Source organism: Xiphophorus hellerii, chromosome 18, assembly GCF_003331165.1.
Source record: "Xiphophorus hellerii strain 12219 chromosome 18, Xiphophorus_hellerii-4.1, whole genome shotgun sequence".
Classification (NCBI taxonomy): Eukaryota; Metazoa; Chordata; class Actinopteri; order Cyprinodontiformes; family Poeciliidae; genus Xiphophorus; species Xiphophorus hellerii.
In genome coordinates, this window is record NC_045689.1 from 31,757,585 (window position 1) to 31,774,291 (window position 16,707).

At 36.8% G+C, this 16,707-nt stretch overlaps 2 protein-coding genes and 1 long non-coding RNA gene across 9 annotated transcripts in view; 2 read left to right on the plus strand and 1 right to left on the minus strand.

The window, feature by feature from the left end:
- Positions 1-16,707, minus strand: part of nf1a (neurofibromin 1a) — an 83,965-nt gene that overhangs the window by 14,389 nt on the left and 52,869 nt on the right. For 3 of the 4 annotated variants that reach the window (XM_032546000.1, XM_032546001.1, XM_032545999.1), the window contains 5 exons: positions 7,529-7,961; positions 7,061-7,401; positions 5,482-5,684; positions 4,291-4,484; positions 4,066-4,206 (listed from right to left, as the gene is read on the minus strand). In XM_032546000.1, the coding sequence (XP_032401891.1) occupies positions 4,066-4,206; positions 4,291-4,484; positions 5,482-5,684; positions 7,061-7,401; positions 7,529-7,961 (1,312 nt within the window). Of the gene's footprint in view, positions 1-4,065; positions 4,207-4,290; positions 4,485-5,481; positions 5,685-7,060; positions 7,402-7,528; positions 7,962-8,680; positions 8,780-16,707 lie in introns of those variants that run through there. The other variant, XM_032546002.1, reaches the window with a different exon arrangement.
- Positions 1,164-10,054, plus strand: LOC116708176 (uncharacterized). 4 transcript variants are annotated; one of them, XR_004336621.1, is made up of 4 exons: positions 1,164-1,913; positions 4,421-4,486; positions 8,131-8,296; positions 8,431-10,054. It is a non-coding gene; the product is annotated as an uncharacterized LOC116708176 (long non-coding RNA). The 4 variants fall into 4 exon arrangements; XR_004336622.1 differs by having other exon boundaries at positions 8,136-8,296; XR_004336620.1 differs by lacking the exon at positions 4,421-4,486 and having other exon boundaries at positions 1,171-1,913.
- On the plus strand, positions 11,880-15,963 carry LOC116708175 (chitinase 3). Its single transcript, XM_032546004.1, has 2 exons — positions 11,880-12,275; positions 13,139-15,963. Exon 2 carries the CDS (start codon positions 13,181-13,183, stop codon positions 14,186-14,188), a length of 1,008 nt encoding a protein of 335 aa, XP_032401895.1. The 5' UTR covers positions 11,880-12,275; positions 13,139-13,180; the 3' UTR covers positions 14,189-15,963.

Sequence of the window (16,707 nt, forward strand, 5' to 3'; positions counted from 1 at the left end):
CATGACAACAAACAGTAAGCCATTAGATAACACTAGAGTAAAGCCTCATGTACAGCCCAGTGGTTACATACTGTCGGTATTATAGCCGATATATATATATTAATATATATATAGAACTTATATATATATATATTACTCTCTAATCTAGCTGATAGAACTTATAGTAGAAATGGGAAAATTCCTGAATCTGAAAATACAAATCAATTTAAAACCTGAACTGGGCCCATAAAGTACCATTAGAATTCCATGTTTACATAAACAGGCAGTTTTTGCCTTTTTACTGTATTTTACACACAAAAAAAAGTCATCACTATCAACCAGTACATTGACACAAAGCCACTGATCCTTTGTGCACATGCAGCCCAAGAGCATGTGAAGAAATTTTTCCTCTAAAATATTTTAAAATATTTAATCTATCGATGCTGAAAGCATTAAATCTAATTTAATAGCATTATCATTCTCAATAATTAAATGTTCAAATCCTTGATCTATGATCTGTGATCAAATTCAAGCATTTTTTTTTTAATTGTAGGTTTGTGTGAGTATTTTCTATAATATAATATAGAAATATTTTCTATCCAATATAATTACCTAGTGATATTTTTAATTTCCTCTCACCTTCATTGTTTTTTACAAACACAGTGGGCTGCTGGCTGACTGCCACAGCGCCTCTGCCACCGGATTTAGCAAGTTTTCTTGAGGAAAACTCTGTAGAAGCTTCATAAAAAAGTTTACTTTTAAGCGTCGTCCTAGAGGAAGACGGCGTGCCCTGAAGCCGATTCCACAGCAGAGTAATCTGTTCACCGAAACTACATCTTGCTGTGGCTTCTGTTTAGCTGTGACACCTTCCCTGAGGGGGCTGGGTGGAGGTATGGCTGCCAGTTAATTAAACGTTTTACCCCGTGTTTCTGTGGCTAACCCTGTCTAAAGATGCTCCAATCCAATAATGTTGAAAAAAAGTCTAGATTGGGTATTGGTGACAATGTGTCTGACCCATAAGAGCTGATCTATTCAGTCTCATTCTATGCTCTGTGCAATATAAATAAGAAAAATAAAAGCCACACACCTCCAGGATTGAGTTTTTTTCCCTTTATGTTAAAACAATTGTCTTTATTTGAACATAAAAGTTATGTTTTTTGAAAATAGTGCCCCCTTGTTCCCTCTTTGTGTTCTGTTTTTGTTTTGTTATAAATAGAAATTGTAAAAAGAAGAAATTTTATAATTGATCACAGACTGGAACTGTGACCTCGACGTGGAAACAAGCTTTTCTGTAATCTTCTCAAAGTTTCAAAAATAAAGAATATAAACAAAAAGGATTATGTGTTATTGCAAAGGCAATTTCAAGTTAGGTTGTCCAGGATTGTTTTTTGGACAGGTCAGACAGTCGATCTGTTTTCACGTTGGCCAGGATTCTCTTGCAGAATGGAATCTATTTTGCTGCCTACAGGAAGTCGCATATATCTTAACTGAGCCTTAGAATTAGAGTTAATTCAAACAATTGCTGACTTATTCTAAGACCACCTCAAAAAACTTGTCTGAGGAAACTGTCTACATATTGTGTATGTATTTATCGCTGTCCAGGTGGGATGGTATCAGCAACCATTGCTACAGTTTGGTGAAGCCACTTCAAACCCGCAGCAGAGCAGCAGCACAAACCAAACACTGCCTGCCATTTCTTAGGCAACAGTCTTCACAATGACCACTATTCAAAGTAGTACTGATGTGTGCCATAATAGGAGCCAGGCCCAGAATTTTCTATTGTGTCTGCCTGTGTATGTTGTGTTTGTTTATCTGGGCAGCAGGCTGAAATTGACACAAAGCACACAGATGATGGATAGTGAGTGGATGAGTTTTTCTTTTTGCTTTCTGTAAGTCACGAGGAATTGACTGCTTTGGAATTGCACTTCTACCATGTAAGTAACGATTACAATTCATGCAGACTTTTCACAACAAAACTTCCAACATTGTATGTAAGTGCTGTGTTCTGTGACGAGTTCTGTCTCCAGGCTTTTAGGATGAAAATTTTATTTGTTTTGACATCTTAAAATAACCTTAAGTTAAACTTTGTGTGTTTTTAAAAAAAATCAAACTAAACAGTTCATATTATGTATGGCCGCAAAAAAAAAAAAAAAAAAATTAGCCAAAAGAATTTTTAGATAAGTCTACAAATAAAATAACTAGTAAAATAGATTGTTTCGTTTAGCCACTAAAAATCTATGAACAAGACGCCTCCTGGATTTACTGTCACCAAATTAATGTTTAATTTTCTATGAGCCAGCAGAGCAGGGATCCAAATAAATATGAAACTAGATTGAAAGTGAAAAACTAATTGTTTCACAAACCATGAGGCTTTCTAAAGACAGCACAATTCTTAGTATATTTTAGCAACTATAGAAAAGGCATCGAACATACAATATACATATATAAAAAAAACATATGTAGGTTTTAGTAATCACCACCCATTGTAGCAAGGAAATTTACCAAGCTCTTCTGCTATGGACATTTCACAATGATTCATGAGCGTAACATGATAGTTTGAGACATTGAGAGAAGTTGCACTAAACAGCAGCAGTCTTCTTCCAATGACCTTCCAGTTTTTCCAGATTTTATATCCTCTGTGGTGAAGAAAGTTGAATGTCCATCAGAATAAAGTCGAGCATCATGCGTTTATCCTATTGGCCTAATGTTGGTATACAGAAGCTAATTCTAAAACTACTTCCACCTCTACATGTTTGCAAAAGATAAGCAATCAACTTCCACTGCACAATGTCTATTTTTTAGAAATGAGATATTTCATGACTTAATAAAGTAAACTTCAATTGTCAAACTCAGGGAGGTGAGGGGGAATCAGGGCAGCTTCTATAGAGACTCTAACATCTGATCAGCTGCTTCAAACAGCAGATTAAGGCAACTTCTTCCAAAATTTCCATGGAAATGTTTAGAACCCCACCTGGTTTGGGGTGGATCAAGGCCTGCTGGGTTTTGTTCCAGGGAGATTTAGGACTGATTAAAACAAAGGTAAAAGAATATCCCCAGAAAATATTCATGCAGGAGGAACCGGATATTTAATCCATCTCATAACCTTCCTGAGTTTCAGTGTATAAAAAAAAGCAACGAGTGACAAATCCAGCTAGTTTCTCTGGTTTGTTGGATACTTTGGCGATAAAATGGGAAAGCATTGTTCTAGCAAACAGTGAGAGTTGCTGTGAGCATCAGCCGATACTCAAAATCAAAGGACCTGAAAGCAAAGAAAAAACCTGGACAGAACATCCCTATTTTATTGTCATTGCCCAAAGACACAAAATTGAAATTGGCAGTGAAATGTCATTGATTGGCTATATATTGTCATTGATTGATCCATAAACATTAACGTTGCTTCCACATATCAACTTGACAGTTCTCCATCTCCGATGTCCACCGGACTCTCGGTTGCACCATGTCAGCGGTTCTTTGTTTTGGATTCCCCTCCATGTTTAATTCACCATGCTTTCTGATTGGCTACCTGCCACCGTCATTCTCGTTACCAGTTGGGGAACATCACACACTCTGCGATAATCAGCCCGAGAAAATCCCACATGTTGAATATCCCAGATTTTAGACTGGAATGGTCCCGATGTTCTACTGACTGGACTAGATCAGTACCACAACACACAGCAGGATGATTGGTTACGATAAGCAATAACATTAAACGTTCAAAGATTTAAATCTTTGAAACTTACTGGATGATCATTAAATGATCATTATAAGAAGCATAATTATTAGGATTATGCACACAAACACTGATCTGTGACTGTTCATTGCAAAATGTGCCACATTATTATTACTTTTTTTAAAGAGTTACTTCTGCATTTAGTGTCAGTGTAATAATGTTACATGATGCGCCAGAAACTATTACAAAATTTGTTCAAGGATTTTTAAAAATTGTTATGTAACATTTTCTAATTATTTGGTTAATGTAGTTTAAATTACTTTTTATTACATTTTGGAGGCCAGATTTTTATTACATTATTGAAAAATGCAGCACTACACATGACCAACACTCTTCTGATTTGTGGAGAATCTTACCTTATTGGACACCAGTTTAACGTTCCCTGAAGCCAGAGCTACAGCAGTATCAGCCATGACTTCTGCCTTGATGGAGCCTAGGCCTCCTGTGGCACTAGTTTTGATAAAGCTGTCTAACACCACATCAAGCAGATCCGTTATCTAAAAATAAAAGAAATGAGTCCCAAACTGACAGAACCTTGATAGAATGAAAAGAGGTTCTCCATTTCTTGGGTTGAAACTCACTTGGCCCAGGCTGCCCCAGATCTTGGCCTGGATGGAGGGATACATCTGCTTTTCATTTATTGTCATTGTGATAAGTTTGTCCAGGATGGCTGTGACACGCTGACGTTTGGCATCGTCATTATGTTTACAGAAGCGGACCAAGTTTAGAAGCCAGGGTGTCATGTACTCCAGGCAGAGATGCTTGAGCTCAATACCTGTAAGAAAACATTTTGAACTTCTGCTTAACGTCCACAGAAAACACAAGTATTTACTATGAAATATTAAAACCTTTCTTGACATTTTCCCCTTTTTTTGAGACTTTTGAGCCTTCCTTAAAGTCCTCCTATCCACTGTAACTACAATTGCCTTCCAAATCATATAGTTACTGCATGTAGATTTAGGGCATGTTAAGAGTTGCAAAAACTTTTACATCTAATTTTAAAAAACATAAAAGATAAAGGACACACCTGTGCATTAATTCTATAAAGTGGGGGTCTCCCTGCAAAATATTAGGTATCACTAAAGCACAAAAATGCCATGACAACCACACCACGGTTTAGCACAAACTAAGCTTCAAAGCATTGTAAGAAATACCTCTGCTATCTTTGGATGCCCTGCAGGGAGGTTCTTCATATTACAAGGAATCTTTCTAATTACTGCTGTGATACTTTACACAACATTTACAGCTACATTTACTGGCAATATGGCAAATATAGGCACTTGAAGAATGAAGCAAGTGAAGCAACCTGTTTTATAAGTAGGTGAGAAGCAAATTTATGACTTTGCTTCCCCACTTTTTGACTCCCAAAAATAAATGGATAGATCCCTTTTCTATCTATCTATCTATCTATCTATCTATCTATCTATCTATCTATCTATCTATCTATCTATCTATCTATCTATCTATCTATCTATCTATCTATCTATCTATCTATCTATCTATTAAAAAAACAAATAAAAATAAATGCTAGAGATATTTGTAAATTTCTACCTATACTTTGAGTGTGTTCAGTCCAACACACTCACTTCAGAAATTCAGAATTTAATCTGAATATAATTAAAAATTCATTGTCAGCTTCAGTAGAACAGAGTCTTTGTGAATCCATTGCGTCGCAGCATTCACTCCTCCTGGACCAGCAAATTGCTTACATTGTGTCAAGTGTCAAATACCTACTTCAGGTAAATGTCATGCTAAGTGTGTAGTGGTCTTACTGGATTTGCTGAAGCCAGAAATGCATTCCTCCAAGAACTCCAGTGTCAGATGCGGCTCATTTGCAGCAAGGGTCTTGCTGATGGAGACAATAAAAAGTGTGTTGTTCGCTGGAATACAGAGACCGGATGTCTCCAACAGCTGTCCCTCTATCTTTAGGTTAAATGTGCAAGTCAAAGCACAGAGGAGATTGTAAGCTGCAGACCTGGATGTGGAAAGGACAATGAGTAATATTTGGTCAGGTCAAGTATTTCTATAGAAAGTACAGCTGGTTTTAATTAAATTCAACATTGACTGTCTTTGTCACACAGATCTGTGCCTCCTGGTCTTTGTTCCATTAGGAACACAGTCATACATGGATCAGCCATGCTTTTGGAGCTCAATTAGTTTAATGTTGACAAGCTACTACGGCTGTTGTAAATGATTATTTTAGTAATCGAGTATTCTGTCAATTACTCTGATGATTAATCAAATATCAAATAAATTGATCAAATTAAATACTGGTAAATACTACCATAATGGCAGTATTAATATCAGATATCAACATTGGCCCAAATTTTCAGATTTGGGCATCCCTAACAATTACTTTTTTGTAGTTTAGAAAATAACTTGTAATAGCTCACTTTTTAAGTTAACCTGGACAAAAATTACACAAAAATCTGAAATTATATTTAATATAATAATAAAAAGGCAGGCTCACAAAGATAATTTTTAAAAAAAGTCTATACTCCAGTTGTTAGTTTCTGTTTTCACCTTTAGGCAATTTAATAGGTGAACTCTCACTTTGTCCAGCCATTTATAGCTTTTGTGTCCATGTGAACGACTGGACTTGGCTCCTCGGTCACACACAGAAACATATCTATCAGCTATGTACTGCCACGATGCGCTCTGCCACCCATTTGTTGCGACCGACATGTGTTTGTAAATTTATTTTATGTTCGTCTGTAAAGCTAATGCTACGTTAAGCATCAACTGCAGCACAGCAGCCCGGAGTGTTGTGTCTATCCGCTCCACCTGTATAAACACACCTGCTGGGTTCATCCTGGACCAGCCGCTAGGCAGCAGCTCCAGGAGGAGAAAGGCTATTGCATTCCATGCATCGTGCCAGTCATTTGAAAGATGCCTTTTGGCCTCCCAAAAAACGATAAAACCCCGAACATTATCAATAATCAATGAAATCCCCCGGACCGAACTTGAAAATTGGATGTTATGCTGCTAGCACTGAGCATTCGCCAACAACTCAGGCAGAAGTAAGAGCGCTGCGCAACACAAATAATTACCCGGCCGAAACAAATAATAAAACGCTTTAAAAGAACTGCTGTTTTTATTTATTTATTTATTTATCTAAATAAATAATAAAAATATTAATATCAGATATCAACGTCTTTAAATTATGTTTTATTATCTATTTAGATAAATAAATAATAAAACATAATTTAAAGACGCTATGAGGCAGATAATTTCCCTTGAGGAATTTTAGTAATCGAAGAACTCGAATGATTCGAGCAATCGTTACAGACCTACAAGCTACTGCGTTTTATGAGGAAATGATTTTTGGCGTGAAGCCCTTGAGCTACCTACCGGAGACTTGGATCAGAACTCCCCAGGTTGAGCAGAGCAATGTTGAGAAGAGTCCCGGGGACATCTTTTGGACGGATCTTTGTGTGCTGGGGAATTGAGTCAGGCTGAGACAGCTCCCAGCGAGTACGGATATGAATTATGGACTGGACAATGGCATCACACTCTTGGTGCATGAATGTGAGAGGTGTTCCCTGATTGGCCATGGTAAGAGTAAACTGACTCTCATCCACCAGGCAAATTTCCTCAATCTCTGAGGCATAATAAACATCGTTGAGAAAGACGGGCTGGCCAAGCACCCGTGTCCGCTCAGCTGAGGTTACCTGAACTGCTGTGGAACCCACCTGAGGGGTAAAAAGTATTCATAGTTTTCAGAAATCCTGTTCTTGCTGCGTCCTTAAGAATGACCTAATTCTTGCTAGTTGACATCAACAACATTAGAGGAAATCTAACTTTTCATTGCCACCATACCTTTATTGAAACTTTGGTGTCTTTGTGAGCCAGCTTGAGGGCATTGTGGAACACTTTGAGATCTTCTTCCAATGTCAAAGTGGCTGCTGGGAGTTTCTGTTGGTCTTGTTCAATGTGTTCTGCCAACTTGGCTGGAGAGTCAATAAACTGCAGGCGCTTGCTCCCCTTAAGACCAGTCAGAAGCCTCTCATGATACTTGGTGTACTCCCTCACCCAAGTGTTGCAGTTGTAGACATAAACTGCTGCCACATTCTCATACGCAAAGCCAGGAAAGACCACAAACCACTTGGATAGAAAGTCAGTCTTGAAGCGATTGCTTGGTCCAACATGAGTTAAGTCTACAACTATCTCATAGGGCTTAGCGTAGTAAGGTTTGAGGGTGAGGAGTACATGGTAGATGAGCAGGTCACCATTAATTTGGCCTGTTTTGAACCTGAGGAAAGACAAAAATAGATATGGTAAAATACACACTTGGGTTTTTCTGTAATATATGATCAGACCTGTACTCTTTAGATAAAACAAATACACAAATATACAGATGACACAAAGCATGCTTTGAAACATCAAGTGTCTAAAAATACTGATGCTTTTGCTTCTTTAAGAACAGCTCTTCAGCCTCTGTAGCTCGGACCTGACACCCTGAAATAAGCTAAGCAGAGAAAAAAACCAAGTGCAAAGGTCGAGAGGACCATTCACAGCAGTTCTCAAGTCTGCATCAGTTCATTCATCTCTCCGTTTCAACACACAGGTCTCTGGAAACTACCTTATGTAAGTATTGAACTAGAAACAATGCAAAGAATTTAAAGCAATGATAGTTGGTAAGAAGAAAATGTAAAAATGATGCAAAGATAACCAAAACAGGGTTGTAATTTTGCTCTGTATTACAACATTCTTTTTTTCAGAACATGATGAAAACCACCAGAACTCTGTGCCTGTTTCTCCTGTTCCTGCTCCACCCTGCTGAAGCAGACCCAGCTCTTTCAACTACCACCATGGATTTACCCACATCCCAAGACCAAACAGGCAGCCCAACATTTACAGCAGAGTCCCACCTCACAGCAACTTACCATGAAAACCCAGCTGTTGCAATCAACGCCACTGGTGGCGACTGCTTAATTGACACTGAGATGGGTCTCATTGCCATTGGTTCAGCAGGAGGATTAATCCTCTGCTTACTGGTTACAACATCTGTGCTTGCATGTCAGATCTGTGTCCTTCAGCACCGGGTCTACATCCCCCGAAGTCGCCGATCTAACACGGACATAAGTGGTACTCACTACTGGGAAGCAGATCAAACAGAGATAGAAGGGCTGGTTGGCCCGTGTGATACTACTGTTATGCTAGAGGAGGTGAGAACAGACGGTACGACTGACATACAGGAGGCTAAGGAGGAAGCTTGGGCAGGACTTGATGAAGGGAAAACAACTTCTACTGAACCTGAAGAAAGAGTCTTTCAGATCCAGAGCTTCAGTTCTAAGGATTCCTGTTTGGAGGTCCCCAAGGATTTGGAAGACATGCCTCTTGTTGTATAAAATGGTAACCCACCCCTGTGTAAGCATACCAAATTTGTTATGTTGTCTTTATTCTTATTTTTTTAGAAACTAAAGTTATTGTAAAACGTAAGGCTACTTAGATATTAAAAAATTGGGATTATCTTTAGAATTTAAGATTGATTTAAATTTAAAAAGAAACCAATAAACCAACACTGATAGCAGATTATAAGTTGTACAGTTTTTGAAAAAGTTTAGCTGTGTCAAAATAGTTTTTTCACTAACAGATTCAAGTTCAAATATGAAAAAAGTGTTTATACACAAAGCAAAGTTTGATGTTTGAGCTGTATGATGCTACAGAACTACTTTTGGTCACTATCAATTAAACAAATAAAGGAAAAAGAAAATACTGAAAACGAAGAAATAAGTATGTGACATACTCATGTTTATAAAATATGAGAAATCTGAAAGAATATTTTAAGATTTCCGTTAGAACAGAGTTCATCCAGGCAAAATTAGGAAGAATTATTTTGACATCCCAATGTGTGCAATTTTAATCAAAAACTTCATGAGAGATTGTGGAAGAAAACAACACATTTTTCCTGTGTTCATAACAGAACATCCTGTTTATAAAGTGACCTTTAACCTCATCTCACAGTCAATAAGTGCTTTAGAGTGTAACTCTTATTCATACTTTTTCAAACACACTTATGCAGTTCCTTGTGGAAGCATTCATGCCACTTCACAATTATGCAGTACTTTGTGTCTGGTTATCAAATAAATCCTAATAAAATAAGGTTTGTGACTAAAACATGACAAAATATCAACAGTTCAGGAGACAATAATATAACATGCATTCTCTTCAGATAGCGCTTTTTTTTTTTTTGAAGTCTCCAGGGTAAAAGGGTAACGGTATGGATCAATGGAAAGTTTGGGGATCGGTACCAAATTAGAAAAACTTGAGATATGAAATAATATTGGTGAATGTCACAATAATGATATGATTTGTGATAAATAAATCATTTTTAAAAAAGCCTTGCAATCTTTTTGCTTTGAGTTCATAGCACACATAGACTCTGGATAATGTGTGGTCTTTACATCTTCTGTATGAAAAAAGAAAAACATAGCACATAAATAATTAAAAGTGCACCAATTGTAGTTTCCTGGCTGATAGCCGATTACCTATCTTTAAAAGCCCTGACCTGCCAATTCCAATTTTGGCTCATAGCAATAGTTTTCTCTGAAATGTTGCTAAATATAGCAATTCAGTCGCCGAGTTGGCAACAGTGGGGTGACTATTGTTAACTGCAAACGTCCAGACATGACCTGGTGGGCCGGTCTGTCAGTCATACCTCTAATCGGAGAGCAGAAGAGGAAAGCAGTTGATTTTTAGACATTTGCTGAGGTAGATAAGATCGGTGGATAATATCACTTTCATATTTAAGCATTGGCCAATCACTGATCTCCCAAGATTAAGGAAATCGGTGCCAATAAATAGGTGCACCCCTATTAATAATCGCACAGGTATTGCAGTCCAGCCAAGAATCAAAAAACGTTTTTTGGTCCTTGTGTGTTCACACAAAGAAATTTCGGTTGGTTATTCTCTTCACAAGTGCAGAGAATAATATGTGCCAGTCACATGTAGAACTTAGAAGCACTAATTTGAGGTGGGATGTATAAAAAAGCGCAAGTTACAGTTTTATGTCAGCAACCGATGATTGTATTTGTTTCTCTCAGCTGAAATTTTTCCCACACTGGGGCAGAAAAAGTTTCAGTTCTAGGGAAAGAGCTGTCTCAAAGTCCGGTGGTGTGTGTTTTTAAGTTCCTGTACCGCTCTCCAGAAAGAAGCACAATAAACAGTATATTGCCTGGGGATCTTCAGCTATACGTCTGGCCTTCTTCTGGATCTGTTATCAACATGTCCGCATGTAGGATTGGACTTACCAGAACATAAGTACTCTCTTACTAAGCTGCAGCTGTGCAACAACAAACAAAAATAAATTTAAAAAAAAATCCTAGAAATGTAATCAAGATGGGACACAGCTGATTTTATGTGCAGTCAAAGCAGTTCTTAAAATGCAGATGACGTAAAACTGATGATCTATAGAGTTATATAGATGTTCAACCAGAACTTCCAAATAGGTACTTGTGAACAAAAGTTTTGGTACCCCTCTATCAATGACCAAAAAGCCCATAATGTTCACCAAAATAACTTGAAAGTGACAAGTTTCAAATAAAAATTTACAACCATGAAAACCAGACATTGCTTTTGAAATGTGGCTCAGCAGAATCATTAAAAAGATCAACTAATGAAACAGACCTGGACGACAATACTGATGTACAGTACAGACCAAAAGTTTGGACACACCTTTTAATTCAATGAGTTTTCCTTTATTTTCATGACTATTGACATTGTAGATTCACACTGAAGGCATCAAAACTATGAATAACACATGTGGAAATATGCACTAAACAAAAAAGTGTAAAACAACTGAAAATACCCTTTATATTCTAGTTTCTTCAAAGTAGCAACCTTTTGCTGTGATTACTGCTTTGCACACACTCTGCATTTTCTTGATGAGCTTCAAGAGGTAGTCACCTGAAATGGTTTTCACTTCATAGGTGAGCCCTGTCAGGTTAATAAGTGGGATTTCTTGCCTTATAAATAGTCATGAAAATAAAGAAAACCCATTGAATTAGAAAGGTGTGTCCAAACTTTTGGTCTGTACTGTACATCCTCTAATTAATGTTACCTTATACTTCTATAAAGGCTGAAGTCCTTAAACATCTGCAAAAGAAATGCTGCAGATGTTTTATGAGTGTATTGCTTTATTTAACTACTGTAATCAGTTATTTTAACTATTTTAATGGGGAATTCTTACATTAGTTTTGACAGAAAGTAACTGGAATAGTCTTTGACAGGAAACTAAAGAGAAGTTCAATTCTTTTCAGAATTTAGCTTCTTAATTTGAAGTTTTGTCTTAGATCAAAAGACACAACTTTTGTCTTACATCAACTTTACATTTATCTAGGGTTTAGCAAAATAGTTGGAGAGCACACATGGTTGTCAGTTTGAAATGTCTCATTTCCTGTCAGTGAGGAAAGCGTTGGTTTCAACATCTCAAAAAGGTGGGGTTATTTTCTGCTCTTAGTTCCTGCTTTTTTCAGTCAACATTATATGTTAAGCCTAACAGGTTAATATTCGAACTATTAATACATCTTGACAACAAACCCGGGTTATCCTTGTAGAGTCACAGGTAAGTAAAAGTTTCTGAACCTAAAGTACTTTTTATTGTCTTAAAAATTAGGTTCATGTTCAATGGCTGTTTCTAGAGAAGATGTTCAAGATGCAATGTGATCTTATAAATACAGTAAAACTCAATTTAAATACAGTAAAACTTAATTTTCATCAAGGTGTTTGCATGAGGATCAGTGATGTTTGAGAGAGTATTGATGACCTACGGTTGACTTGCATTTGCGGGAAGCCATCACTGAGGCCAAATATAACTTTGGTTTAAGAAAAAATAAGGTTGCTTTGTATACAGAGCATGATGTGCTTGAGTTCCAAATCTGTCACAATTCACCTTGGATTACTGGACATATGAAATCCAGCAAACATGTCAACGGATTTAACTTTCAAACCTGCTAAATTACAATGTCAACCAAATGATTTTAAAATCTTTAAAACAAAGGCTACAAAGATAAGTACAGCTCACATGCAGTGTGAGCTGCTTCTGTGTTTCTTTTTGTAAAACACGGAAGCAGCTTAAAGAATACTGAGTGTTAATTAAATAAGTTTCCCTTCTGCTTCCGTATGCTTTGTAATGTTTTTTGTTTGTTTTTTTTAATTTATGCAGGTTGTCTCATTGAGATCCAAGATCTCAGAAAGACCTGTTAGCACCATGTATTATATATATTAGTATATGGAAAAATGTAATACATTTTTAAAAATTTGTAATTTATCATTCTCCTAGGTAATTACTGTAAGATATGAACCTGGGATCAACAATACGAAAAAACTTCTTATGATGTATGAAGCATATCAAGTTACAATTCTTTGTGTTGGTTATTTATGTATGAGAAGTCATTGACAATGAATCTGGGTCTCCGTCTGTTTTAGTGTGAAGCACCAGGGGTTTGTAACAGAAGTTCCGAGGCCAAAATGACCAGCTTTACCTTCATTCTTTTTCTGCCAATGGCAGCAATCAGCACAGTAAAATCTGAGCTGCAAATCAACACCACAGACGTGACAACAGGCAACATGACCCAAAACACCCAGTTGGCAACACGACAGCCATCAACTTTGGAACAGCTGTCAGAGATCCCGTCCGTCAACACTACAACAACTACCAGTGTTGATAGGACTGCACCAGAGGACCCAAGAATCTCTACTCCTTCACTGCACACAACTCAGATGACGCTTCCAGGAATACTTTCAGTAAATACTGAGAGAGCATCAACTCTCACCAGTTCATCAAATACACCAACTGTTAAGTCTAACGTTTGGAAATCCATAACAACGATTCTGACTAGTCAGACAAGCCAGCGAATCAACAATTCAAAAGCACCCCCGATGCTAAGCAGCATTACACAAAACCGCGGCACACAGAGAATATCAACCTCACAGACCAAGTTAAATGAAGTGACTTCCTCATTTATACCTTCATCCACATTGATGGCCATTCATACGAAAACCACATCTATCAAGCCTGAAGAAAGAAAATCTAAAAGTACCAAGCGAGTTCCAGGTGTTGACACAACCCAACCCTCCACCTCAGAGACGTCAATCATTGACAAGGCAGAGAAAAAAGGTTCACAAGACAGCAAAGTTGTGGCAGCAATAATAGGTTCAATGCTGTCACTGATGATTGTGGGATTTCTGCTCATATACATCCGCAAACATAGACTTCAGAAGGAGCAGACGACTACTAGCTGGGCAGGTCCTTCGCCACTACTGGATGGGGAAGCTAACAATGGCAATGTGGTATTGGGATCATCCAACCGAATTTCCCTGATCAGTTTTCTGCCTCAAAGACTTTCAAAGACATTCTCTTTACTTCCAGAAACAAATGAGATGACAGATATCACGTCAAGCGCCACATTAGAAGAAAAACACCAAGGAAGCACCTTTGGTCAAACTATCGATGGAAATGATGCACAGGAAAAATAGTTTGCAGCTGCTGTTCTAGAAGAGAACACTGGAAGTGAAACTGAAGAGACAGCTGTAATGTCTGCCACAGAGATCTCTTTAGTGAACCAACAGTTGTCCTCAGACACAGTCGTTCTGGTATTTAGAGTTTTCAGCTTTCACGGAAAAACAAAAGGTGGCCATACATGGTCATAAGGCCTCTTATTAATCTGAAAGCTGTATGCAGTTAGTGTCCTGTCTGAGACTGGATTTTGGGGCACTGTGAACATTTGTATCATGTTTCTTAATCAACATTAATACAGCTATTACCTGGATCATTGTGATCACATCAGCACACAGAAACTAAACCTACAAAATCAAAAAATATGGCTATCAGAAATTATCTGAATCTTTTTTTCTTGGGGAATTTATTTGGATAGTACAAAATGCAACTCCGTATGTTTAGATCTATCTTGCACTTTAATGAAAAGCAGAAGGAAGTGTTGTAAGAGGAACACACAGCAAGATACAATGTTGCCGACATGCCACATGCTTGATTTGCTCTCCACACAGTAATACAGAATGCACTGTGAACAAAAGATCTTCAGAACACCATCATGAGACTATATGCTAGGAAATATAAACTCAATAAGCAGGATATCACAAACGAGTTTAGATTTTAGGACCTAGAAAACTAAATATGGAGTTTTTGAATCAGGCATTTCTTCTTTAACCACTTCAAGGATGTTTTATGATAAAGTGCAACACAAATGCTTCTTTGTCAGAGCTCTGTTTAGAGTCAGCTGTGTTATGAAATGTTGAAATGGTTGTTCAATATGATGGATAGGTGGATGCTTTATTTGTCAATGTGGGAAAATGAATGTCCATCCATCCATTAAATCTATTATATTACACGCTTAAAAAATTAGTTCAGGCATGTGTTAGTCCACTTGCTTTGATCTATTCAATTCTATGATAAAGAGAAAGATTGATACTTTATAAGGTGGGTTATCTAGAGCACACAAACTTATTTTTTAAAAAGTGAAACCTGATCAAATTTATGGATTGTATTCAATTCAAAAATGGTCAAATTATGTACGGAGCAAAACAACGGTTGCCAGAAAATAATAACAAAAAACCTCTCCCAAAGAAGAGGTTTAGGGGAGAAGAAAATTTTAGAAAACAAGATTAAATTTTGTTTAATTTAATTTTGTTTAAGGAAACAAAGCATGGACAAAAATTAGAATAATTTGCAACAGTTCTTTACGCTGTGTAAATTTCAATACATTTTTAAAAACGACTAGTGCAAATACATATGAATGAAAGCGTTTTAAGTGCAAAATGGGCTTCCATTGGCATGTTGTTGGGTGATTTTAAATGAGTGCATGTGTTATGTATGTATATCGCATTATAAAGAACAGAAAATAGTTTTTGGTTGTTTTGAAGTTGTACTGCCATCTCACAGGAGTATGTTGATTATGCAGATGCTGTAGACTAGAGTCTAATGAAGTATTTGTGTAAATAATTTCTTTGAAAGTGTAAAGTGAATATTTGTGACATGGAGATCAAATTGCATGAAAAAATATTTATAGCTTGGGAAGTATTTGGATCCTTTATTCAAGACTGAAATGGACAAGAAACTGGATGAGTTAGTTGGAGCTAAGATTTAATAAACGTTGGTGTTTTCCTATGCCTTTTCAAACCAAGTGTTAAAGTTTAGTTTCTGTATTTGGTTACTATTCCTATTTTTTTGTCATTATTTCTCTAAGTTGACATTTGTTTTTAATGTTGGAAATAAAATGACATTATCATCGTCATCCTTTTTCTTTCTTCTTACTGTTGGAATTGTGGTCAAGAACAAAACATCGATTTGTTCTTGACCACATTGTGCCCAAACCACAAAAACCATTTTTGTGGTTTGGGCACAGAAGCTGCAGTAAATTACTCACTCATCTTAAATCTGCTTCACAGAAAAACAAAGAGAAGAGGACAACATTTTTCTTACTTCATACACTGGAGTTTACAGATATATTTTACCGGTACAAAAGTTATTCATTTGCCAGAAACAATCCCTTTAAGATTTGCATATCAGCACATCTTCTGGCAGCTGGAAATGAGTCTGTCAATCTGAATGCAATAAGACTATACTTCTGAGGGGTAATTTCTATAGCACATGTTTTCTGTATAATTAAACTCTTTAGCCTGATATTCTATTCACAGTTTATTTCCCTTATGTTGATTAAATTTAAGAAGCTATAAGAATTGAGGGAACATAACGTCTACTATTACAGTGATGTCAGAACTATAATACACAATACCATAATTGCCGTGTATTTTCTATTTTTTTTTTACACTTTGTATACGTACTTAATAGTTATTTTTATACTGCATCAAAAGATGCTGTCAGTCTATCTAAGGGCAATATATCTCTAGGCTATCGTGCCATCATGATCAATGTAGGCTTATGATTGTTTTTTATATTTCATTGGTTTGCAAAACCTCCAGAGAAAAACGCAATTTTAATTGTTCAACCCTAAATTATGCACAGCATAATACTGGTG

Coding starts and splice junctions, on each gene's coding strand:
- LOC116708175 (XM_032546004.1), top strand. CDS start 13,181: ATGACCAGCTTTACCTTCATTCTTTTTCTGCCAATGGCAGCAATCAGC.